Source organism: Chiloscyllium plagiosum, chromosome 4, assembly GCF_004010195.1.
Source record: "Chiloscyllium plagiosum isolate BGI_BamShark_2017 chromosome 4, ASM401019v2, whole genome shotgun sequence".
Classification (NCBI taxonomy): domain Eukaryota; kingdom Metazoa; phylum Chordata; class Chondrichthyes; order Orectolobiformes; family Hemiscylliidae; genus Chiloscyllium; species Chiloscyllium plagiosum.
Window position 1 is genome coordinate 79,549,538 of NC_057713.1, and position 26,024 is coordinate 79,575,561.

The window sequence follows — 26,024 nt, forward strand, 5'->3', positions numbered from 1 at the left end:
TCTGAAACCAATCTGAAGCCCATCTAATCTAAACTATACCACTTTCATCCATATGTCTATCCATTGACATTTTAAATGCCCTTTAAAGTTAGCGAGTTTGCTACTATTGCAGGAAGGCTTTTCCATGCCGCTACTATAAGTAAAGAAACTACCTCTGACATCTGTCCTATATCTATCACCCCTCCTTGTGCTAGCCATCACCATCCCAGGAAAAGGCTCTCACTGTCTACCCTACCTAACCCTCTGATTATCTTATGTCTCAATTAAGTCACCTCTCAATCTTCTCTCTAATGAAAACAGCTTCAAGTCCCTCAGCCTTTCCTCCTAAGACCTTCCCTCCATAACAGGCGACATCCTAGTAAAGCTCCTCTGAATGCGTTCCAAAGCTTCCACATCCTTCCTATAATGCAGTGACCAGAACTGTATGCGATACTCCAAGTGCAGCCACACCAGAGTTCTGTACAGCTGCAACATGACCTCGTGGCTCCAAAACTCAATCTGTCTACCAATAAAACTAACACGCCTTCTTAACAACTCTATCAGCTTTGGTGGCAATTTTCAGGGATCCATGTACAGGGATCTCTGCTGATCTGCACTCCCAAGAATCTTACCATTAGCCCGGTACTGTTTAATCCTGTTGCTGCTTCCAAAGTGAAACACCTCTCACCTTTCCACATTTGCCACCTCTCAGCCAAGCTCTGCAGCTTATCTATGTCCCTCTGTAACCCGCAACATCCTTCTGCACTATCCACAACTGTACCGACCTTAGTGTCATCTGCAAATTCACTAATCCTTCCTTCTATGCCCTTATCCAGGTCACTTATAAAAATGACAAACAGCAAAGGGCTCAAAATAGATCCTTGCAGTACATCACTAGGAAATGAACTTTAAGATGAACATTTCCCATCAACCATTACCCTCTGTCTTCTTTCAGCTAGCCAATTTCTGATCCAAACGACTAAATCACCCTTAATCTCATGCTTCCATATTTTGTGCAAAAGCCTACCATGGGGAACCTTATCAAATGCCCTATTGAAATCCACATACACCACATCAACCACTTTACCCTCATCCACCTGTTTGGGCATCTTCTCAAAGAACTCAATAAGGTTTGTAAGGCATGACCTACCCTTCAAAAAACCGTATTGACTATCCTAATGAACTTATTTTTTTCTAGATGATTATAAATCCTATCTCTTATAACCTTTTCCAGAACTTTACCCATAACTGAAGTAAGGCTCATTGCTCTATAATTACCAGAGTTGTCTCTACTCCCCTTTTTGAACAAGGGAAGAACATTTGCTATCCTCCAGTCTTCAGGCACTATTCCAGTAGACAATTAAGACAGAAAGATCAAAGCCAAAAGCTCTGTACTCTCCTTCCTGGATTCCCAGAGAATCCGAGGATAAATCCCATCTGGCCCAGGAGACTTAGTATTTTCACACTTCCCAGAATTGCTAATACCTCCTTCTTGTGAACCTCAATCCCATCTAGTCCAGTAGCCTGTATCTCAGTATTCTCCTCGACAACATCGTCTTTTCCCAGTGTGAATACTGAAGAAAAATATTCATTTAGCACTTCCCCTGTCTCATCTGACTCCACGCACAACTTCCCACTACTATTCTTGATTGGCCCTAATCTTACTGTCGTCATTCTTTTATTCCTGATATACCTATAGAAAGCCTTAGGTTTTCCCTTGATCCTATCTGCCAACAACTTCTCATGTCCCCTCCTTGCTCTTCTTAGCTCTCTCTTTAGGTCTTTTGTGGCTAACTTATAACTCTGAATCACCCTAATTGAGCCTTCACGTCTCATCCTAGCATAAGCCTTCTTTTTCCTTTAGTAAACCACAGCTCCCTCGCTTGACAATTTCCTGACCCAGCCTGACAGGTACATACTTACCAAGGACACGCACTAGCTGTTCCTTGAATAACCTCCTCATTTCAATTATGCCCATCCCCTGCAGTTTCCTTCCCTATTCTAGGCACCCTAAAACTTGCCTAACTGCATCATAATTGCCTTTCCCCCAACTATAACTCTTGCCCTGTGGTATGTACCAATCCCTTCCCATAGCTAAAGTAAACTTAATCGAATTGTGGTCACTATCACCAAAGTGCTCACCTACCTCCAGATCTAACACCTGGCCGGGTTCATTACCCAGTACCAAATCCAATGGGGTCTCGTCTCTTATTGGCCTGTCTACATACTGTGTCAGGAAACGCTCCTGCACACGTTGGACAAAAACTGACCCGTTTCAAGTACTCAAACTATAGAATTCCCAGTCAACATTTGGAAAGTTAAAGTCCCCCATAACAACTACCCTATCACTTGTGCTCAACAACGATCAAACAGCACTGTCATTCAGGGCTGAAACTACAACTCATCTCAAAGAATAGTTGCATCTTTTCCATAGCCATTAAAAGAAATTTACTGGGATGGAAATAGTTGATACAATGTAAACATGTAGCCAGATATGATTTATAGTATTAGTTTATTTCCCCATCAATTTATTACAGAAATGGTACATTGAAGCAATGTTAGCTTCTGTTTTGACAGGGAGGTTATCTATTTTATTCCGCAACCTAATATCTTCTGAATGCGTTTGTTACAGTGCCAGATATCTATGGTGAGACTATATGGAGTGTCAACCTTTAATGGTTCTTTGGCAGCAAGTGTTTATGGCACTTGCCTGTAGTATACAGGAACACTTTGAACATGAAACATTTGTGGAAATTAGTCATTTGTTTTGCTTAAGTGGAAAGGTTATGTCACTATGAATCTGCAAGTGTTGTCAATCAATCAACCCCCAACTGAGTCATTGTCATGGATGTTATCTCAGATGATCTACGTCACCTTGCATGAACACAACTAATGATCACTAGTCACTTCTCTGGTTTGGCTGTTTTGTTTTAGTGCAACTGCTGACAGTATTTAGGGATCGCTGCAAAGGGATTTATGGGAACCTGATTGAATTAATTACCTTTTGTTAAGATGAATGTTGTTCTGGTACTAGATTTAGCCTGTAACCATACCTTTGAGGAGGTGGGCAGGCTACACAAGTATCTGGACAGATTAGGAGAGTGGGCAAAAAATTGGCAGATGGAATGTAATATGGGAAAGTGAGAGGTCATGCACTTTGGTAGGAAGATTAGAGGCATGGACTCTTTTCTAAATGCGGAGAAAATTCAGAAGTCTGAAATGCACGGAGACTTGGGAATTCTAGTCCAGGATTCTCTCAAGGTAAACTTGCAGATTGAGTCAATTGTTAGGAGGACAAATGCAATGATGGCATTTATTTTGAGAGGACTTGAAGAGAAAAGCAGGGATGTACTTCTGAGGCTCTGTAAGGCTCTGGTCAAACCACATTTGGAGTATTGTGTGCAGTTTTGGGCCCCATATCTCAGGAAGGATGTACTGGCCCTGGAGCATATTCAGAGGAGGTTCATGAGAATGGTCCCAGGAATGAAAAGCTTAACATATGAGGAACGTTTGAGTATTCTGAGTTTATACTTGATGGAGTTTAGAAGGATAAGGTGGGCTGTAATTGAAACATTCAGAATACTGAATGGCCTGGACAAAGTAGATGTTGGGAAGATGTTTCCATTGGTAAGAAAGACTAGGACCCGAGGGCACAGCCTTCGAGTAAAGAGAAGACGTTTTAGAACAGAGATAAGGAGAAACGTCTTCAGCCGGAGAGTGGTGAATCTATGGAATTCATTGCCACAGAATGCTGTGGAGGTCAGGCCATTGCTTGTATTTAAGATTGAGATTGATAGGCCTTGAGTATCAAGGGGTGTCAAGGGTTATGGGGAGAAAGTGGGATAATCGGGTTGCGAAACTTATCAGCCATGATTGAATGGCGGAGCAGACTCTGGATTGAATGGCCTAATTTCTGCTCCTATGTCTTATGGGTTTATGATCTTAATTTTAGCACTTCTTGCTTTCTCAGCAAAATTCTGAATAATCTTTTTAAATGGATTCTGTACCTAGAGGTGACCAACTCTGGTTCAAAATGGAGCTGCAGCTTTTCCTTTAAATGTTCATTGCTTTTCTGTTCCAGAAATTGGGATCCCTTGCTTTTTGGGCTTATCTAGGTTGGAGGGTTTGAAATGCTTGGGCTTGATCTTCACCTTGAGCTGGAAAATAAAAAGCATGTCTTTGAGCGGTAGAGTCAGCTGTTCAATCTAAATTGTCCCATTCCAAGTTTCATCTCCTTGAGAATCCTCGGGCAAAAGTCACCAAGGCAACTAACATATTCCCACCGAGGTGTTTCACATGGCGGACCATTTGTCACTGGACGGCTGGATTTGCTACTAAGCTGATACTTGATACTGGTGCCTTTGAAAAAAGGAGAAATCAAGGAAATACTGTTCAAAGTGATAGAGAATAACAATGGTGTGCAGAATTCAACTAAACCTACTTTGTCTGCCCTTCTCAAGTTTTTGTCCAGTCCTGTTTTGAGCAATAGTATTGATTCTTGCAAGTTTTGTGAAGGTTTGTAGCTCAGGTTGAGGTTTAGGGTGTAGGTTTGCTCATTGAGCTGTAGGTTTGATATCCAGACGTTTCATTACCTGGCTAGGTAACATCATCAGTGACAACCTTCAAGTGAAGCGAAGCTGTTGTCTCCTGCTTTCTATTTATATGTTTGTCCTGGATGGGGTTCCTGGGGTTTGTGGTGATGTCATTTCCTGTTTGTTTTCTGAGGGGTTGATAGATGGTATCTAGATCTATCTGTTTGTTTATGGCGTTGTGATTGGAGTGCCAGGCCTCTCGGAATTCTCTGGCATGTCTTTGCTTTGCCTGTCCCAGGATAGATGTGTTGTCCGAGTTGAAATGGTGGTTTTTTTCCCTCCGTGTGTAGGGCTACGAGTGAGAGAGGATCGTGTCTTTTTGTGGCTAGCTGGTGTTCGTGTATCCTGGTGGCTAACTTTTTTCCTGTTTGTCCTACGTAGTGTTTGTGGCAGTCCTTGCATGGAATTTTGTAGACGATGTTGGTTCATTGATTGCCTTGCTAGCTGGTACATAATAGATCACAATATTTTTCTGTGTTGGGAAAATAAACATGATTCTTCTTGCTAATTCAGGTTCTTGTTAATAATCACCTAAATTTGTGTCCTTTGGTTACTATCATACTACCACTGGGAACAATGGGCTGAATCTTCACAGCCCTTGAATGATACTGGTAATGCAGGTCAGATGTGAAAAACGTTGATTTTCAGCTTGAGGTTTTAACAGCCAGATAAGAAACTTGCTAATAAGAAGCGAAAGGCGTATTTACATGGAATAAAATCTCATAATTAACTATTATCACCTCATTTATATGCAGTTTGCTATTTTACCAGGCAGTGGAGAGAGGATGAACAGTGACCGCTTCTAATATGAAAGTCTGAGTGGGTACCTAGCTGCTCCAGTTTGTCATTTGTTCCTCCAGCTCACTTCTTGCTCCTCTAAGCATTGACCAGCATTCCCCAACATCTCAGGACACACTCCATGGGTAGCAACAATCTCTTTCCTTCATCCAAGGCGTATGGCACCAGACAAGCACCAACCTCATAACATTATCACAGCACATCACTGTCTCAGATCAATTACAGTTCAAAACAGTAAAATTCTGTACTGTACTTTGGAGTGCACTGAAACCTTTCATTGTAATACTGCTGCCAGACTACTTTGCACAAAGGAAAAACACCTCTCAACAATGGAACAGGTGGATTTCGAGGCTCTAAGTTTGCTGTCTTAGCATGTACTCACTCACTTTGCTTTTGCATGGATGCTCACACCTCTGTTTTGGGGGTGTTCTGAAGGGTGAGGGAGTGAGGTGGATGCTTTGCTGTATGGCACTGTGTCATTCAATGTCACACCTGCAACATATGCCTACAGTATACACAGCAAACACACTATCTGTCATTTGACCAAATGCCCATGTCTCAAAGTGTAAGAGGAATAATCGGCAGTTAAGTCAATGGGAACTGTAATTTTTTTTTAAAAAAGGGAACTGTTGTCAGTCAGAGGGTTCTGCCATAAAGAATCAAGAGATCATTCAATTTGAGTCCTGGGCACAGGCAGAGTCAGTCAGCCACTTGGCTGTTCATTGTCAGGTGTTCTGAAGCAATGCAATCTGGGGCTTCGGCTCTGGTTATTTCTGTAGTTTCAGTGCAACCTGTATGGGTATTCGTGATAGGTCAGCTGGGTGGCTGCACTGAGATCAGTTGTAGCTCTGATCCCTCGTCAGTCAGTTCTGTTATTGCAAAGCAATTAATGAAGAGGGGCACACTCACGCCTGTTTATTGGGTGGAAAGGGCTATTTATTCAGGGCTGTGGCTGATAAGCGAATTACGGAAATGAAATGTGAAAATTGAAGGCAGCATGCTACAATGCAGACAGAAGTGGAGGCAACTCGACGTTCATGGACAGGAGACATTAAAGTTCTGCAGACCAAGGTTGCGGAGAAGAGAGATTGTCATCAATAGTCAACACTAACCTTGCTTAGTAGGTGGACAGGCTATCATGGTAGTCAGTGTAGCTAAGCTGTAAGGTCTGGGGCTTGCAGTAAGTTGGGGATAGTGACTTAAATGAAAACGTTGGTTAGGAGTGGGAAGAAACTCATTCTGGTGTAATCTTGGGGCTTTGGAGCAAGGAGAAAAATTGGAGACAAAGTTCTGGGTGATGGGAAGGATGGATGGAGACAGCTTGTTGGGGTAGTTTAGATTAGATTAGATTAGATTACATACAGTGTGTAAACAGGCCCTTCGGCCCAACAAGTCCACACCGCCCCGCTGAAGCGCAACCCACCCATACCCCTACATTTACCCCTTACCTAACACTACGGGCAATTTAGCATGGCCAATTCATCTAACCTGCACATCTTTGGACTGTCGGAGGAAACTTAGGGAGAACGTGCAAACTCCACACAGTCAGTCGCCTGAGGCGGGAATTGAACTCGGGTCTCTGGCGCTGTGAGGCAGCAGTGCTAACCACTGTGCCACCGTGCCGCCCACAAAGTGTGAGGTAAAAGGAGACAGAGTCTGTTGGGAATACCTGGCGACAGAGCGGAGTCCAGTGCTGACAGTGTCCACCATAAGTTGTGTTCCCACCATTATTTGCTAGATGCAACTGGAACTGGAAAGCTGCTTGGACAAGGTGGGTGGAGTCATTGTCAATTTGATTGGCGAAAGCAGGGAATCCATGACAACTGACTACTAGGAAATTGAAAGGGTATATATATGAAGCATGCTTTTGCAAAATCCAGTTACATTCATTTTCCAATTTCTTCACCCCTCCTAAAATAAGTGAACATAACCATGTTCACAGTTCAAATGCTGGTCAAAAGTGTCCCTTCAATTTTGAAACTTCCAAGGGTGCTGTGGGAACAGAGGGATGTTGCTTCCTCATGTCATTTTGTATTATGATGGATGCTCCTGAATTCAGTGATAAGTTGAATGATTGATGTGGGTCTGGGATGGGAAGGGAAGGTCATGTACTTTTTCTGATGTAATGTGTTGGTTACTCAGCCATTGTGGCACTTTCATCAAATTCTGCTCATCATATTGTGAGCAGAACCGTGATGGAGCAGATAGTAGGGCGCTTAAGTTGTGGGTCTGCTACTTGCAGCACTCTGGAGGTGCCCTCCAATATAGTCCAGATAGAATGTGTCATAGCATCCTGGCGTGTTGTGCCCTGTACAAGTGGAGCAGGCAACTAAGTGATACATTTTAGGCACTTGGAGAGTGGAGGTCAGGCTTCCGAAGAGGAAAATGGGAGCATCAGAGAGGAGGAAATCTCCTTGTTAGCAACAGAACTCAGCTACATCAGGCACTGTAAACTAGACAGAATCTGATTGTCACTCTGTTCCAAACAGATGAATGCTGGGTAAAGTGGACAATTTGGAATTTAAAATAGTTGTTGGTAATCATGCCAGCATTTGGTTCGTATTGTGGTGTGAATTGCAGCTTATTTGGTTTTGTTTGTGTTCACTTTGATGGCTATAAATAAAAGCTTATGTTTGGAATTGTCTAGTTTCTTGCTTGTATGTGATGTTCCTTACCGGACAACATCAAGCTGCAGGGATCCAGCGCGTTAGATTGCAACCTCTTGCCTGGGGTGCATCACAGCCTTTTAAGGAAGCCTGGGCAGCAGGGAAACCAGTCCTTTGAGCAGATGAATGCTGTGTGGCAAAATAGAGCTGGAATAGGGTGAACAGGGCAATGGTTAATGAGGTGGGTTTGGTAAGATATGGCAGACTCAGCCTCATGGCAAAAAAGCCTTCAGAGTAGTTGGTGCAACTGACATTTAGCCAAAAATAATGTTTGATTCTATACCTTGTGTCACAGGAAAGACACCTTAATATGATTCATTGGTTAAATAGCCATCCTTTTTATTGGGTTGCTGGAGCACTGGTAGTGTCCCTCTCTCTAAGCTAGATGGTCTAGGTTGCAGTTCCACCTCCCATGTTGGAACAAGTTGAATAAAAATCTTTTTTGCATTTCTTGCCTGATCCATGTAAGTCCCAGATGGCCAGTAGAGGGCACCATGCTCCTTTGCAAGTTCGTTCAACGTTAGTAAACAAAGCCAGGTATGATGTGGGTGACCAAGGATTTCTGCTGTTCACTAACCATTGACTATAAAATCTGAGCCACACTTTGAAGTCTTTTTCAAGAGCGCTTTGATCTATATAGCCATAAAAGCCACCTTGCTGGTTCATTGTTTCCTTGCATTAAGTGCTTCTTCCTCATGAACATTTTTATTTAGGTTTATACTACAGCAAATGTTTTATTAATTGACACCCATGGGACTAGGAGTGTACCGGTTGATCAAGTATTCTTGTTGACCAAGAAATCCACACTAAGTACCAGAAATGTTGGGCAACAGGTGTATGTTTACAGCGTAAATCACTTAAATGATAACTTACCAGCAGAGAGCTTTGTCACTTGTGACCTTAAATGACTATTTGGACATTGTGGAGATCACAAAAGTATAGTAAACCTCTGGTATTTCAGTGTATAACTTGTCAGTTTATCAAGCTTGCCGGTTAAGGCAAAGTTTGCTGTAATTGTTTCTCTGGGCAAAAGAAAACGTGGGAAATTGCCACAAATTCTATTAGATTTTAAAAGGGGAGCATTCACAGAAATTTGCTTTCAAGAACATGTTGATGAAGTTGTGAATTTCTGTGGCTTCAATATACAGCAAAGTGAGAGATGACTTCATGAATAAACGTTGACACCACAAGGAAAAATAATCGTGACTAGTTATTTGTGATAATTCAGATAATTGTTCAAATATAATTTGAGTTGTTGTGGATCAGACAGTTAACTAAACAAATACTATTTTCCGTTGTACCTTCTAGTTTTAATCTCATCATTATCAAAATGGCTGCCTTGAGTCAAAGTATTTCAACTTCTAGTGTATACCAGGCTTCTATTGTACACGTTTAATGTGCATTTGGAATTAACCATGAGCAGCTTTTTTGACAATATAAGCAGAATGCTTTTATGTCAAAGGATATAATTGTTCTATCTATTTGTTCAATAGAGTCCGCTCTGTAGCTCTTACACACTTGATGCCACACCTGGTAAATGAAGAAGATGCCTCCAATAAACTGCCTGTGCTGCAAGGAAGTATATTGAATTATGTGTCTGATTTGTACATATTGGAGAAATCTATTGATTTGCAATTAGACACTGGCAAATCTATTGTCAAGGTGAGGAGCTGCCAATTTTGTTCCTACTTTCAACTACAAAATACAGGATACAAAATGTCTGTTTGTCTCTGTGTTGACCTTTTTTGTGTAGAATATATTTGTGTTTAGTTAAATATGTAGTTAGAGGTTAAAGATCTTTTTAGCTAAATAATTCTTAAATATAATGTGAAGTTAAAGGTGAAAGTTCAAGTAATTTATAACATAGTTACTGATCAGAAAGGCCATTCAGCCATTGAGTACTATAACTCCCAATCAACATCTCTGCCTATGAAAATTAACTAAAACAATTATGAAAGTCTTATTCCTTCCACTTTTTGCATTTTGGGGGGCAAAACATGTAAATACTAAATTTTATGATTTAATTTTCTCTTTTGATTCTATTTTCACTTTATTTTTTTTTCTTTTCCTGACCTTATTTCTCTTCTCCAACTGTTTTGACTACTTTATTTCATACCTTCCTCAGTCCCTACTGCGTTTATCCCCCAGCTGTGAAGTTTTATTGGGTGAAAAAATGCCCTATTCACTTGGGTCCTTGCTGCAAGATTGTAGCAGAAGCTATTTAAGCTGAAGGATGTAGGGTAAAGTTGTGCAGCAGTGTTTGTTTATTGCTGTGTAGGAAACGCAGCCCAAATATTTCTGGAGCTCATTCAGCCAGCCCCTTAATGAAACCAATTATGACAATGTTTTTTCTTGTGCTATATGCAGTGCCTTACTCATGTCTATTAACTTTCATTTGCCACTGTACTTCACGATTACATTCTTTAATTGACACTGCCTTGTTCCTACGGGACTACCTCAGATTTTGCTGCCTAATTTAGTTTGATATTATCTGTCAGTTTAATCATTGAATTTCTAAATCCTATTTATTGTTGTATGTTACGAGCTACAGGTATTTTGATAATAATTGTAGAGACTGTTTACTCACCTATCAGTTAAATAAGTTACATAAACCTACTTCCACCCTACTTTGATCATAAATTCGTTAGGGTGGTATGGTGGCTCAGCAATTAGCATTGTTGCCTCACAGCACCAGGGTCCCAGGTTCGATTCCAGCCTCTGGCGACTGTGGGGAGTTTGCACATTCTCCTCATGTCTGTGTGGGTTTTCTCCGGGTGCTCCGGTTTCCTCCCACAATCCAAAGATGTGCAGGTCAGGTGAATTGGCCATGCTAAATTGCCAATAGTTTAGGTGCATGGGAAATAGTTCTGGGTGGTTACTCTTCAGAGGGTCGGTGTGGACTGGTTGGGCCGAAGGGCCTGTTTCCACACTGTAGGTGATGTAATATATACAGTAGCGCCTCGACTTACGAACTTAATCCATTCTGGGACCCGGTTCGCGAACTGAATCAATTTTCCCATTGTTCGTTTTTTTGCAGAGTCTTTTCTCTTTTTCGTTTCTTGGAGGTTGGTGATGCCACAAGAAAACGATCCAGAGAAACTTGTTTTTTTCTTTGTTGCAGAATTTTCCGAAAATGGGACATCACATTGTCATTTAAAATGTTCACCTTCGTTCGTACCTTGAATTTCGTACGTACGTTGAAGCAAAATTTCACATACAAATCGGTTTACGAGCAGAATTGTTCGTGAACGGGGTCATTCATATGTCAAGTCGCTACTGTATAAAATATAATTACTGCTTTTTGTCTCACCCAGTGCATGTGGTGGTTCACATATGCACCCAGTTCACATTCTCACTTCTCATTTAGTGAAAGAATCCAAAGTCAGTGGCATAAATGAGACCACAAATTTGGATTGGGTAAAAGAAAGTTGGTCATGATGCATCATCTACCATTATGCAGTTACTTGGGTTGTAAAGCTAAATCTAGGTGGGACATATCTTGAACTTGACTATTCTTTCTCTTTTTAATGTACAACTCTGCTAGCTTCATACTGTCACATTTAAATATCTAACTCAATAAATTTTCAGATTAACATTGTTCTGTTGTTCTTTATGCCGTAGGAAAGCAATGCTTGTAAAGTATGTGAAATCCTGATCTCTGAGACTGTTGACCTGTCTCTTCGTAAATCTGCAGCAGAGCAACTGGCTGTTATGGCACAAGGTAACTGCTTCCTGTGCAGTGATAGCGGTGTTTTTTTAAATAATTGCATCTCATTACCCTGAAACATTAGGCAGTTTTGTTTTTCTGTTTGGTACATTTATTTAAAATATTGCGTTGCAAAGTTGGTTTCTGGAGTTTTTTCAATGCAGTGAAAAAGAATGATGCTCGGATAGGGCTGAATATTATGGCAAATTGCATATTATTTGTCCATCTCTTTTGACCTTTAAGACTTGTTAGCAAAGACTGTAGTAATGGGAATTGCACAGTATTAATAAGTGTGGCATGTACTACTGCCCACTTCATATTAGATTTATTGTTTCATTTGTACTCACTGCAAGCACCAAGTGTAAGGTGGCCTTTTCCAGGCAGAGGGATGAGTAATTGAGAGCATTCCAGCTTATTCCTGATGACTGATAATATGTGAGTAATAAATGTTGATAACATGTGGCAAAATGTCAGTTCTGCCCATGTTCAGCCATGTTGTAAGCAGTACCCAGTTGAAGCTCATAAAGTTTAAAAGAAAACATGATTCAAGAGAGTTAAAAGGAAAGATTCTGGTAATGACTGGAAACAGCAATTACACCAACTCTGCATCTGCTCATTGTTTGCTTTTCTGGATAAAGCCTCAGCATTGCAGACCAGGAAGCCCTGGGTTTGACTTATGATCTGTTATGACTTATCTGATTGCAGCCTGCACAGGTTATTAAGCATTACAAATTCAGTGCTCTTGAATTAACAAAAGTCATACTGATTCAGAATTTCTGTTCCTTTCTGCCATCAGTAATTGTTTGAAGAATAACCATTTGAACCAGCCACACACTATCCTGACTTGGAATTATATTTCTGTTCCTTCAGTGTCACTGGGTCAAATTCCTGAAACTACCTCCCTAATTGCATTTGGGGTCTGTCTACAACAAACCAATTCAAGAAGGATTGAGAATGTTGTGCAGGAAAAGCACAGCAGGTCAAGCAGCATCCGAGGAGCAGAAGAGTCGACGTTTTGCACCCTCATTCCTGATGAAGGGCTTTTGCTCGAAACATCGATTCTCTTGCTTCTCATATGCTGCCTGACCTGCTGTGCTTTAACAGCACCACACTCTGGACTCCGATCTCTACAATTTGCAGTCCTCACTTTTGCCGATTCAAGAAGGGAGCTCACCACCACTAATGGGCAACTAGGGATAACAACCACCATCATTCTCATCCATGAATGAATAAAATAAAACCCTCAATGAGGAGTTAACTGCCTTCAAGAAGGAAGCAGCAAAGATTGTTTGATAAAAATCACAAAGTTATTAGCTTGATTCCTTTTTGCTACTTCTAATGTATAAAGCACCTCGATTATCCAACATTTGATTGTCTGAATATCGGGTTATCCAGCAAGATCGTTAGGCCCCAATGCTTGGTTAAACTGTTATCCAGCATTCGATTATCCGGAATTCGATTAACTGATTGAAATACACCCCGCCCGTGTCCTTCGGACAATCGAGGTTCCTCTGTAGTAGCTTTTTGTTTCAGATCTTCAGCATTCACAATTTTGTTTATTATTGGTACCTGTGGGCTGAAGAAGAAAAAATTAATCAAAACTTTGAAAGTTAAAAAAATGTCATGAGTTTTCATTATTGATTATACTTGTGGTAGTGCAAGCTTTTCAAACCGGAATGGAACAAGTCCTGTGCAAGCTCCCATCATGGATTAATAGTTGGCAAATTATATTTGTCAAATGAGGTGATAAGTAACAATCATCTCCAACATGAGAACTTCTGACCACCTGTCTATGCTGTTTGGTTGCATCACCATTACTGCATCTCCGACCACAGAAATCAGGAGAGTCACTATTAATTGGTAATTGAACTGCATTAACCACATCACTGTGCTGTGTGGGTGAATGGCTGTGTGGGTGCAGGTACAGTAGCATGGCTTCAACATGCCCCATCCATGCTTTGCATCATTGGCACACTGTAGCTGAAGTGTATACCATGTACAGGATCATCTACAGAGTTTTTTTCTCCTAAATCAACGGCATATTGCCTAGGTCCAGGGCAACAGATGCATGAGAACACAAATGCATCCACTTTTATCTCTAAATGGAGTACTGTCCTGAAATGGCCATGTATCACATTTGCATTATTGTCACTGGGTTAAAATCATGGAACATGTTAATTCATTGTAGGTAATTAACTGATAAAGGAGTGAATTTAGTGCACAGACTGCAGTTGTGCAAGAAGTTAAATCACTGACATTTCCTTGATTAATTAAGGATTTGCAATAAATGCTAGCCTTGCATTGTGATGTCTATACCATGAGTGAATAAAAATGTTTACATATATTTTTCAGATAATATACTTAAAATCAGTATTCACTAACAGATAGAATGATTTAACACAGCAGGAGGTCATTTGATGCATCATATCTGTGCCTATTTTATGTTAAGATATCTAATTAGTTTCATTCCCCTGCTGATTCCCCTTTTACCCTGTAAATTTCTTCCTTTCAAGTATTTATCCAATTATCTTTTGAATAATGCTCTTGAATCTGGATCCGATATCCTTTCAGGTAGTCCATTCCAGATCACACCTTGTTTTTATTCAAAATTACTTCTTTTTGGCTTACTTACAGATGCCAAACTCCATGCAGTCTTGAAAAGACAGGGCATCGTAGAAAAGATTGTTTCATTTGCACATGAAAGTGTGCACAGAAATGGAAAGGTACGTAAATCAGGTTCATTCCTTTGTTTTTTGATACTTGCCAATGTGATTGCAGAGTCATGGTTTGTGAAAGATTTTGTATAGTTGGTTTTTAAAATCTTAACTTTCCAATTCTCTGCACAAAAAAAGGAGTTCTCCTTTTGACTTTTGCCCATTTTAAAAGCCTGAATGTTATTTGTTAGTCTATGAAGGGAGTGAAAGCACAACACTGCATGGAGCTACCATCTTAAATGTTTGAGGATGTGTTTGCTAATTGGGATAACTGACAATTGTTGACAGTCCTCAGTTGTCTTGAATTTTTTGAGTGGTTTATTGGACCAGTAAAGAGTCAAATTAAATTGTTGTGTAACCAAAGTTACATGCAGCTCGAGTAGTTAAGAATGGTAACCATTTTTCTAAAAGATTTTCGTGAACCAGTTAATTGTTTTCAAATATCTGAGAGTTGAAGGTCACTTTTACTGGTATCAAATTTTTAACTCCAAATTTTTAAAACAGAATTTTAATGTTTGAATATAATTAAGAGTTAGGAGCAGAAGTAGGCCATTCAACCCTTCAAGCCTGATCCACCATTCAATAAGATAATGGTTAATCAGTTTGTATTTCAAATTCCATATTTCCATCCACCCTTGATAACATTTGATTCCCCTGCCAAACAAGATTCAATCCATCTCACCCTTAAAAATACTAAGTGACCCTACCTTCACTGTCTTCTGAAGTAGTGTCTTGCTCAGTTCTCTGAGAGAAAGTTTTCCTTCCACCTAGTCCTCCATGAGTGAACCCTAACTTGAAAACAGCACCTAGTATGTCAGGACTCAAACATAGGAGGGAATACACCTTGTCAAATACCATTTTTGAACATCCATCAGTTCACTCCTTGCTCATCTGAAGAGAAATAGTTTTTCAAAAGGCAACCTGTTCATTCCAGATGTTGCCCCAATAAATCTCCTCAACTGGCTCCTTTCTCCATTTTAGTTCTTCCTTAAATAAAGAGACCATTCACCGCATTCACAATGTGGTCTAACCAATGCCCTGTATAATTGCAGCATTATCTTCAATTCTTCTTGCTATAAAGTTTGTATCCCATTAGCCTTCATGATTGTGCTGCACCTGCCTGCTAGCCTTTTACGCATATCTACCAGTACACAAAAATCCCTTTGCACCTCCGAATTATGCAGTTATTTTCCACTTAAAAAATACAGACTGTCATGGTGGACTTCAGGCATTTATGGAAAAGCAGTAAATCATCCTGTGAACAATTTATTCTTTAAAAATTGAGCTTGTGTTAAATATTACTTATTCAGTTAAATAATTATTTGCGTTGATGTACCACACAAAATCCCAAGATGGTATGATAATTCCAATTTCTTAATTTTGTAAATGTTTGAAATATCAAAAAAGGACTGAATTTGCTTAAAATCTCAAATATCCTAATTACGTAGAAACTAATGAAAGGACAAATGCTGTAGAGATTTACAGCATTGTTAGTTTATTTTCAATAGAGAGCAAAAAAATTGTACAAATATGCAGAGCTTTTTGTGTGTGAATTTAAATTAGAGGAAATGAATCAGAAGTTGTCTTAGTTCTTTGTTTAGGTTTAATAACACTTGAAGTAACTGTTTTTCAGATATTTGTCTCTAAACCATATTGATCGTTCTTGCCATTTGTATTGAGGGAAGTAAAAACTCATTTGCATTTGTTAGATGACATTTGCCTGACGATTGAGTTTGTGAATTGATGTGGTGTTTGAGTTCTAATTAGATGCTTTTCTTTCCTACTGGAAAAATTTATTGTTTACTTGTGATGAGTGATGCATCAAAATGGCAAATTAATGATATCTCTTCTAAAGAATAATACAAAAATCTATCAGAAGCTGATGCAGCTGCTCAGGCTTTCACATTGTTCTTTACATTTATTGGAATTAATAACTAAAGCACTTAACTCTGTTGAAATTTGAATGTATGTTGCCAATAAACCGTTATTGTGTATATCTTCTCTGTCTAGTGCATGCAGTGCCTGGTGTTGCCATGTCTTGCAGTATTACGAAAGCTGGTTTACTTGGATCCAGCTCTGCGCCACACCCTAGCTCTGCAGACCTCTTTCCTGCTGACCCTCTTCAGAGGTGAGATCCTAAACTTGCATTTATTACATCTTCAACTGTAACTTTGTTCATGAAGACTTGAGCTAAATTACTGAAGGTGAGAGAGCATTTGAGCAACTTTTTTTTTGCCTACACTACTTACCTCTCTAATCTCCCATCTAGTTTATCATTTCATTTTTATGTATTTGTCTGTTTTCATTCCTTTGCCCACAAACAGCGAGAAACTTAATGTCCTGTCTTTTACTGTGTTGTTTTCTTGCTGTTTATATTTTTGTCTGTTATCTTTTCCATCTTTGATTTTCCCTCAATCCTCTTTTGCTTTCTCTTTTTCCGATCCTTTCTATGGAACTGGCAAGAAAAAGAGCAAGGAAGGTTACAGTGTGATGTTTTCTTCAGGGAAAATTAGATCTCTATTCGTCAATAACTCACTTGCTCTTCCCCTACTCCTTTCTGTTTCTAATATACTTTCTCATTCTAAAAATTGAACTTGTGTTAAATATTACTTATCCAGTTAAATAATTATTTGCATTGATGTACCACATAAAATCCCAAGATGGTACGAAAATTTCAATTTCTTAATTTTGTAAATGTTTGAAATATCAAATAAGACTGAATTTGCTTAAAATCTCAAAAACATCTCCTAATTGTCTAGAAACTAATGAAAGGAAAAATGCTGTAGAGATTTACAGCATTGTTAGTTTATTTTCAATAAAGAGCAAAGAAATATTGTACAAATATGCAGAGCTTTTTGTGTGTGAATTTAAATTAGAGCAAATGAATCAGAAGTTTTTATAGTTCTTTGTTTAGGTTTAATAACACTTGAAATAACTGTTTTTCAGATGTTTGTCTCTAAACCATATTGATCGTTCTTGCCATTTGCATTAAGGGAAGTAAAAATTCATTTGCATTGGTTAGATTACATTTGTCTGATGATTGAGTTCCTTTCTATGGAACTGGCAAGAAAAAGAGCAAGGAATGTTACAGTTTTCTTCAGGGAAAATTAGATCTCTATTCGTCAATAACTCACTTGCTCTTCCCCTACTCCTTTCTGTTTCCAATGTACTTTCTCATTCTAAGTATCTTTTCATTTGCATCACTACTCGTTTGCCATCACTGTTTTTATCCTCTGAGCTATTCACTCAGCTCTTGTATTCACCCTCCCCTTTGGTTTATAATAGCTCACCTAACTCTTAATGCTTCATTCACATGACTTTTTCCAAAGATAAGCAGTAGTATAATTGACAGGAATTTGACAGAGTGGATGCTGAAAAATATTTCCCTTTGTGGGAATCCGAGGGAATACAGTATAAAAATAAGGCATTTTCCATTTATAGAGTCATAGAGCTGTACAGCACGGAAACAGACTTTTCGGTCTGACTCGTTCATGTTGACTAGATATCCTAAATTAATCTAGTGGCAGCATTTAGCCATATCTCTCTAAACCCTTTCTATTCATGTACCCATCCAAATGCCTTTTAAATCTTGTAATTGTACCAGCTTCCACCATTTCCTCTGGCAGCTCATTCCAAACGCACACCACCCTCTGTATGAAAAAGTTTTTCCTTAAGTCCTTTTTAAATGTTTCCCCTCTCACCTTAAACCTATACCCTGTAGCTTTGGACTCCCCTACCCTGGGAAAAATACTTTGGCTGTTCACCCTATCCCTCATGATTTTATAAACCAGTATAACATCACCCCTCAGCTTCTGATGCTCCAGGGAAAATAGCCCCAGCCTATTCAGCCTCAACCCCTCCAACATTCATGTAAATCCTTTCTGTATTCTATCAAGCTTAACAACCTCTTTCTTAGAGCAAGGAGACCAGAATTTAATGCTCTTAACGGTGGTGAAAGATGAAAGAAAGCGATATGAAATGGGTGTCAATTACAGTGTGAAGTTGGTGGAGGAAAGGGTGAAAGAGTCTGTTTCACCAGTACTGGCAACCTTGTGACTTTTATATTAGGCGTCTACACTATCTGATCCCCTCATCCCTTCCACCTCTGTCAAAAGTATACTTTTAACAAAATTATTATTCACCCTGTTTCAGTTCTGAAGAAGAGTCCTGCTGGACTAGAACCATTAACTGTTTTTCTCTCTACAGATGCCGCCAGACCTGCTGTGTTTCTCCTGTATCTCTAAACCATTGATTCCCTTTGCCCTTCCTCTGTTAAAAGTATAAAAGAACCCATTTCCAACCTCTTTATGAAGAAGGGTCATACTGGCTTGAGAACTCTGTTTTACTTTCCACAGATGCTGTCAGACCTGCTGAGTTTTTCCATCATTCTCTGACTCTGTCCATCACTCTCTCTGAGGAAGGGAATTCTGTATACTCACAATCATCTGAGAAAAAATCCACATCATCTCCACCTTAAATGGAAAGTTAGTCATTTGTTTCAAACTTCCAGCATCCACAGAATTTTGCTTTTACTTGCATTGAATATTTTTTGGGGAGATGTAGACACATTCTTGACTAACAGGAGAATTAATGCTTATTAGTGATAAGCATTCAATAAGATCATGTTTGATCAGATTGCGGCTTCAAATCCTCATATATCCAACTAATGCTCATCAGGGAGAAGCGTTAGGTGGATATGAGGTTTTGAAGCACAAATTATTTATCTTATTGAATTACAGAGTAGTTTAGAGGGACCAAATGGCCTACTCCTGTTTTTATGGGCAATAGCCAGCACCTATTATTTGTTGGCATAGGAAGATATAATAGAAAATATTGTAAAGAAGTGTTTACTTCTAGAAGCCTCAGTTCCCTTTTGGTTATTGAAAATAGAAACTGTATTTGTTGTTTTATTTAGCTTCTGTACTATAGCTACCTCCAGGGGGAAAAAAACAAACTGATATTCTTCTTCATGCTTTAAACAATTATGTACAGCAGCATTTTTGTAAGCCAATCAACTTGCATCACACTTAGTATGAAATGCCTTTACACTTCTAAACTTGTGACTGCATTACGATATTATACAGCTTAACTTTACCTTGATTTCTTGTTTCATGTAGTATGATTTTTATTAGATTGTAAATTGTACTTGTGTACACTAAAATACATGGACAGGGAAAGTGAATATGTGTAGAAAATACCAACAGTCTGGAGTTGAATTGAAACAGGTCTCTACTTAAAAAGGTGACCTTGCAGCTCAGTTCCTGTACAATGTTGTCTTACAAACTTGTAATTTAGTTTGTTGCCTTTCAGTGTCCCTGGTTTTGCAGAAAGACAAAGAAATTCTTGGTGAGGTGGCAGCTTTGCTAACTCTACTGCTGTTTGATGAAGTAGCCAGGATAGATTATTGGTAAGACGAAACATGTTGTCAAAATGAATGGGTAAAATTTAATGTTTGCAACAATGTAATAGTTTTAAACAATGTAATACTTTTGTCATTTTAACAATGAATTTCATAATGTCCAAAGCAAATAGAATGATGTTTAGGATAATATTTATAGATTGTTGTATGCAGTAGTGTAAATTAACATATATTTGCTATCAGTTGAAATTTAAACACAACTGAATTTGATAAATGTGATGTTTAATCTTTAACCTTGTTTTAATATGGTTTTGACAAGGTTTTGCTTTGTCAGCTTTTTGTTAGCTCATTCAAATATTCATGAGTCACAACTCCCGAGAGTACATCCCTTACATAAATAATGATAAATCACACAAGACAATATGAGAATCCTTTTTGTTATGCTTCAAGGAAATCTCTCCACTATTTTTGTAAATTTTCATTATTTTTAAAGCTGATTAATATTAAAAGTAGAATTAAACCTTGTTCACCTCAAACTGAAAGTTTAAAATAGCTTACTGAAGCGATGTGCAGATAAAGAACATCTTTCATCTGTTATGAAGCAAGTATGCCTGATATGTGTGATAACTTCTATGTGAACTGAATTTTAGATTTGATGGAAAGAGTATATTCCATTGTTGCAAATTACCAAATTTGTAGTTCATTGCTTAGTAATGAGTTAGTTTTCTTAAATGTATTGATTTGTGATTCAATCTGGGTGGTCTGTTTAATTAATGGAATTCTTTACTTTTAATATTGTCCTTGCAACAGGCCCGAGAACATCACTGCTCCAACTGCACCATTCAGTTTACCAGCTATTGTAACCCAAAGGTAATCCTTTATTATTTTTATTCTGTCATCAACACGTTTTAGTAGTATTCATTTTAGCCATAAAAAATATCATGAGTATGTTGCATATATTTCCATCTATCATGATCTGTTGTGGCACTTGGTTGAATTGCACTATGCTCATATTTTTTTTAAAAAAAGCACAAGTTAAGAAACTTAACTGTAGAAAGTAATGAAAATCTGTCAGCCTGAAAACTGAATAAGTTGAATTACAGAAAATGGTTTTGAAAAACTCCTTTGTTAATCAATTTTCTTGACTTCAAAATGTTATTTTTAACTTAATTTTAAAAAAATTGTTTCTTCAAAAAATTGTAATGTCATCCAACTTGTCTATGAACTCAGGTGGCTAACGACAGAGCCCAGGGAAAGCAGATGCATCCTGCACCCTCTCAGTCACTGTGTTTGCTTTCATGAAATGTAACAGATACTGCCGTGCCAGAGTGAGGCTCCTGAGCTACACCAGTCAATCCTTAATAGAGAGTTCACTATCATGGCATAAATGATCACCTTACAGGATGGAAACCTGCCATCATTACGTAAAGCTTATCAGTAAACTTGTAAATAGATTTTGAAAACCTGAAATAAAAACCAAGAACACTGGAAAGGCTCAGCAGGTCAGGTGGCCACTATGAACAGAGAAAGAGATTAATGTTTCAGATTGATTATCTTTCATCAGAACTGGAAAATAATTAGGATGCCCCAGATTTTAGTCAACTACAGACTTAGCAAAGGGGATTAAGTATAACAAAGAAAAGGCAAGTTCTACAATTGGATAGAAAATAGGAAAAATTAAATAACAAAAGGTATAGCAATGTCGGGTGGCAATAGACCAAGAAACAAAAGGTGGGTCCAGGAAATGAGAATAACAGAATCCTCTCTGACAGATACTTTGAGAAAAAATGGATCAGAAGTTATGAAGTAGAATTGTTAAACTCTTGAAGGCTGTAGAGTGCTTAATTAAACAAAATGATGCTATTCCTCATGCTAATCTAGAACTTAATAGAACATTATAGGAAAGCAAGGACACTGAGAAGGGGATTTAAAATGACAGGTGGTCAGAACCTTGCCTGTGGATTGCAAAGAGGCAGAATGCCAAACAGTTGTAAAGTCTCATGTTATTTGTCTACATGCTTTCAGAAATTAATTGAGGGTTTTACTTGGAAACTTCAGCTCCTTTCAAATACCTTTGTTAACGATTTATATTCTTCTGTTAGTTTACAAAATCCTAGTGGTGTTTTTATTTGTGATTTCAGTGCAATCTGAATAATTTCCCTTTTGGAATGTAATTAGATTTGAAACTTGCATTAAGATAGCATCTTTAATATACTAAATTGTTCCAACATACTATTTCGAGGTATTTTAAAACAAAATTTGACTCTGAACCATGCATGGTGATATTAAGGCAGGTGACAAAATTTGGTCAAAGGGTTTTGTTTTAAGGAGGAAGGTGAGGTAGAGGTGTGATGAGGTTAAGGCAAGGAATGGGAGAGCTTAGGGCTTACAGAACCCATCACCAGTGGTTAAGCAAGTAAAATCAGGGATGTTCAGGAGACTGATATTAAAGGAGTTCAGTTTTCTCAAGTGGGTTGTAAAGACTGGAAGAGATGACAGAGTTAGGAAGAGGCAAAGCACTGAAGGAATTTTAAAACACAGATGAGAATTTCAAATTAAAGCCATGCTATAACCAAGAGCCAGTGCAGGTCAGTGAACAAGGCATGATGGGGTAATGGTATTTGGTCAAGTTATGACATGGCTTGTAGAGTTTTGCATGGGTCTATGTTTATTGAGGGTACAATGTGGCAAACAGCCAGGAATGCATTCCTGTAGTCAAGTCAAATAATCACAAAAAGTATTGATTAGGTGTAAAATTTTGGAATATTTATTTAATTAATGTAAGTCCTAAGTCAGTTACAATTATAGATTGAGCTTGAGAGTGCCCATCTAATGTTTCTTAGTCCAGATTAGTTACCAAAACCATTCCAGGTATTTTTGTAAGTTTTACAAATTTTGAGTTATCACAAGTAAAGAAACAAAGTAGTGAGTGTCAGCAATGATGTTCAGCTTATCCATGTTATAGTGCTAATTCATGACATTGATGACTCAACACCTCTCTGATTCTGTTGACTGAAGTTTTTCTATCTTTGATCGTCCTTTCTATGCAAATGAACCGCAAAAACCTACATTTTATTAACCCTTACTACCTGCTACCCTCTGTGCATGAACAGAGGCAACCTGAACTCTTATTAGTGCATGTACAGTTCATTGTCAGTCTTGGATTGGCTAAACAATGCACACCCAGTATCTCATTGGTTTCATTTAAAGTAATAGTCATCTTAGAGACATCACTTCCTAAGGTCTTGTTCAATTTTTTTACATGCTAATCACGTTGTAGGCTCATCATTTTTATAATAGCTTATTCCTCTTAGTTTACCAATTCCGTAGATCTTTCCCAAGATGATGACAGTGAGCAATTACTGCATCTGCTTAGAGTATGTAACGTTACCACCCAATGATGAACTATCATCTCTGATACCCCAAAGTGATACATTTTCGACAACATTCAGGCACATAAATATCCCCTAACTGCAAAAATTATGTGTGACTCCATAATAAATATTGAGAACTAAAACAAAGCTCAGAATAACCATGCAAACTAATACACTTCGGCCGACTGCCTGCTTAAGTTACTATTTTAAAATGCAACTGTGTCCTTGAGTAAAAGCATTTTACCTGAAAGTATTCTCAGATATGTAAACTTAAGCTTACATTAAGCTGAGCTATCAAAATCAATGATACAATAAACTTTTGATCTGGCCATACTGTTTATTCCCCATAGAAACTTTAAAAAGTAACCACAGTTCCAGCAGAGTTTGAATTTTAAATGGACGTAATAGCAATAATCAAACTACGTATAACTCAATATAAAGAACAAATTTGACCAGGTTTGCTAATTTAACAAATTAAAAAATCTTTTTTAGCATTTTGCCAAATACCAAATATGGCAAAATTATTAATAAAACATTTAAAGTATATGTATAAATACTCTTCTTAAAAATAGCTTGTGTGTACACACACATGCTGTCACTCCTCTAGGCTTGGAAAAACCTGAAAAAGAACTTTAGACAAATAATGCAAGCAACACAGGTCAACAAAAATAATTATTCTTAGATTGACTTTAGCTGCAGATTAACTTTACATTACATTACAGTGTGGAAACAGGCCCTTCGGCCCAACAAGTCCACACCAACCCGCAACCCACCCATACCCCAAATCTAACACTATGGGCAATTTAGCGTGGCCAATTCACCTGACCTGCACATCTTTGGACTGTGGGAGGAAACCAGAGCACCCGGAGGAAACCCACGCAGACACGGGGAGAACGTGCAAACTCCACACAGTTAGTCACCTGAGGTGGGAATTGAATCCGGGTCTCTGGCGCTGTGAGGCAGCAGTGCTAACCACTGTGCCACCGTGCCGCACACTTATGGATAGTTTGTACATGTTGGTGCTGGGGTTTCTCCCTGTATTCTAATTGTTTTTTTCTTTTTCTGAGGCAGTGGTGTAGACATTTCCTTTAAGAGTTCTCCTTTTGCGTGATGAAGCCTTCCAAAGGGTTTTCAAACCTCCAGCTTTGAGACGGATTTCAGGGGAAAGGAGAGAGTTTGAAGGCTTTTGGTCTTGTAGTGGCTTTTCTTTCTCTATGTTCAAAACTAATATATCTTATACACGCACATTGTGTAATGTGACCTCCATCTGAATGTGTTGAGACATGGTGACTGTGTGCTTTGCACATGGAGCAGTTTTGCTGCCGTGTCCTTTGCTTTAAAAAATGTTCCCTTCAAAAGCTATTTGTGCACATACAAACTGCCAATTATATAAATGTTTGAATCCATGGAATTACCTGATCAATTGATGTTTTAAATAACAAATTGTTTTATAACAATTCATTTTGGCTGTTTAGGCCATGCTGCGTAGTAAAAGTAAGCCCATTGTGTCTGCTCAATGAGATCATGATGTATCTGATAAACCTCCTTCCCTGCCTTTTTCCCATCATTATTCATTCCCTGAGCACAGCAGTTCAGGCAGCATCCAAGGAGCTTTGAAATCGACGTTTCGGTCAAAAGCCCTTCATCAAAAATCTGTCTATCTCAGCCTTGAATGTACTTAAATATGCAGTGTCTGCAGCTTTGCAGGATAGATTTGCACAGATGTACTACTCTCTGAGAGTAGACATTTCTTGTCATCTCTCCCTTAAATGGGTGATCCCTTATTCTGAGATTATTTATTCTGTTCCAAGACACATCCTCAAGAGAAAACAACCTTTCTGCATCTATCCTGTCATGTCCTGTAAGAATCGTATCTTTCAACAAGGTCTCCTTTCATTCTTCTATGTTCAAATACATACAGGCCCAACCTACTTAACCTCTCCACAAAAGACAATCCCTCCATACCTGATAACAGCCTAGTGAACCGCCTCTGGATGTCCAATTCCATTACATCTTTCTATGGATAAGGATAGTAAAGCCGTTAGCTTTAGGCATTGCTGTCATGATGACTTTAGTGTTTAGTGGGCTTATTGTCTGATTGAATCATGTCAAGTCTTTGTTGCATCACATCTAACAATGCAACTAGGTTAAAATTTTTTGTTCACTCTTCTAAATAACTAGAAAAGCCATGTTGGGTGTTTTAATGGTTTTCTAACAAATTAGTTTGTCATGGCTTGTTGTTTATAGTTTTCTTTTTTTTTAAATTGCACAGGTACAACTTAATGGTGAAAGTGCCAATTCATCACGCTGTTAGCCCTTACTGCACCGTGGTTCCATCTTCTTCAAATCCTATGAACATGAAACCTGTGTCTGACATGTTGAAAGTGGGTTGGAATCTTGCTTGGTATGGTGGGACTGATCAGGTCCTGGATCAGAATGGACATACAGGAATTGATACATCTCCAGAGTAAGTCTGAGTATGTTCAGTAAAATGTTTGAGTTGTAAAGAGGTTCCACAATATAAGAATTTTGATAATATGAGCAACAATTAGGGAGAGGGTGAAAGTGAGGATTGCAGATGCAGGAGATCAAAGTCAAAAAGTATGGCGCTGGAAAAGCACAGCAGGTCAGGCAGCATCCGAGAAGCAGGAGGATCGATGTTTCAAGCATAAGCCTTTCATCAGGAATTAGGGACAAACTGGTGAGTAATTAAGTGTTTGTTGATGGAGTTTGTGGATGAATGCCATGCCTCTAGGAATTCCCTGGCTGTTCTCTGTCTGGCTTGCCCTATGATAGTAGTGTTGTCCCAGTCGAATTCATGTTGCTTGTTGTCTGC

General features: G+C 38.7%; 1 protein-coding gene across 3 annotated transcripts in view; it reads left to right on the forward strand.

The window, feature by feature from the left end:
- Positions 1–26,024, forward strand: part of rttn (rotatin) — a 172,360-nt gene that overhangs the window by 32,151 nt on the left and 114,185 nt on the right. For all 3 annotated transcript variants that reach the window (XM_043688465.1, XM_043688466.1, XM_043688468.1), the window contains exons 9-15: positions 9,529–9,697; positions 11,657–11,756; positions 14,376–14,464; positions 16,466–16,583; positions 19,766–19,862; positions 20,625–20,684; positions 25,461–25,655. In XM_043688465.1, coding sequence (XP_043544400.1) covers positions 9,529–9,697; positions 11,657–11,756; positions 14,376–14,464; positions 16,466–16,583; positions 19,766–19,862; positions 20,625–20,684; positions 25,461–25,655 — 828 coding nt within the window. The remainder of the gene's footprint in view (positions 1–9,528; positions 9,698–11,656; positions 11,757–14,375; positions 14,465–16,465; positions 16,584–19,765; positions 19,863–20,624; positions 20,685–25,460; positions 25,656–26,024) is intronic.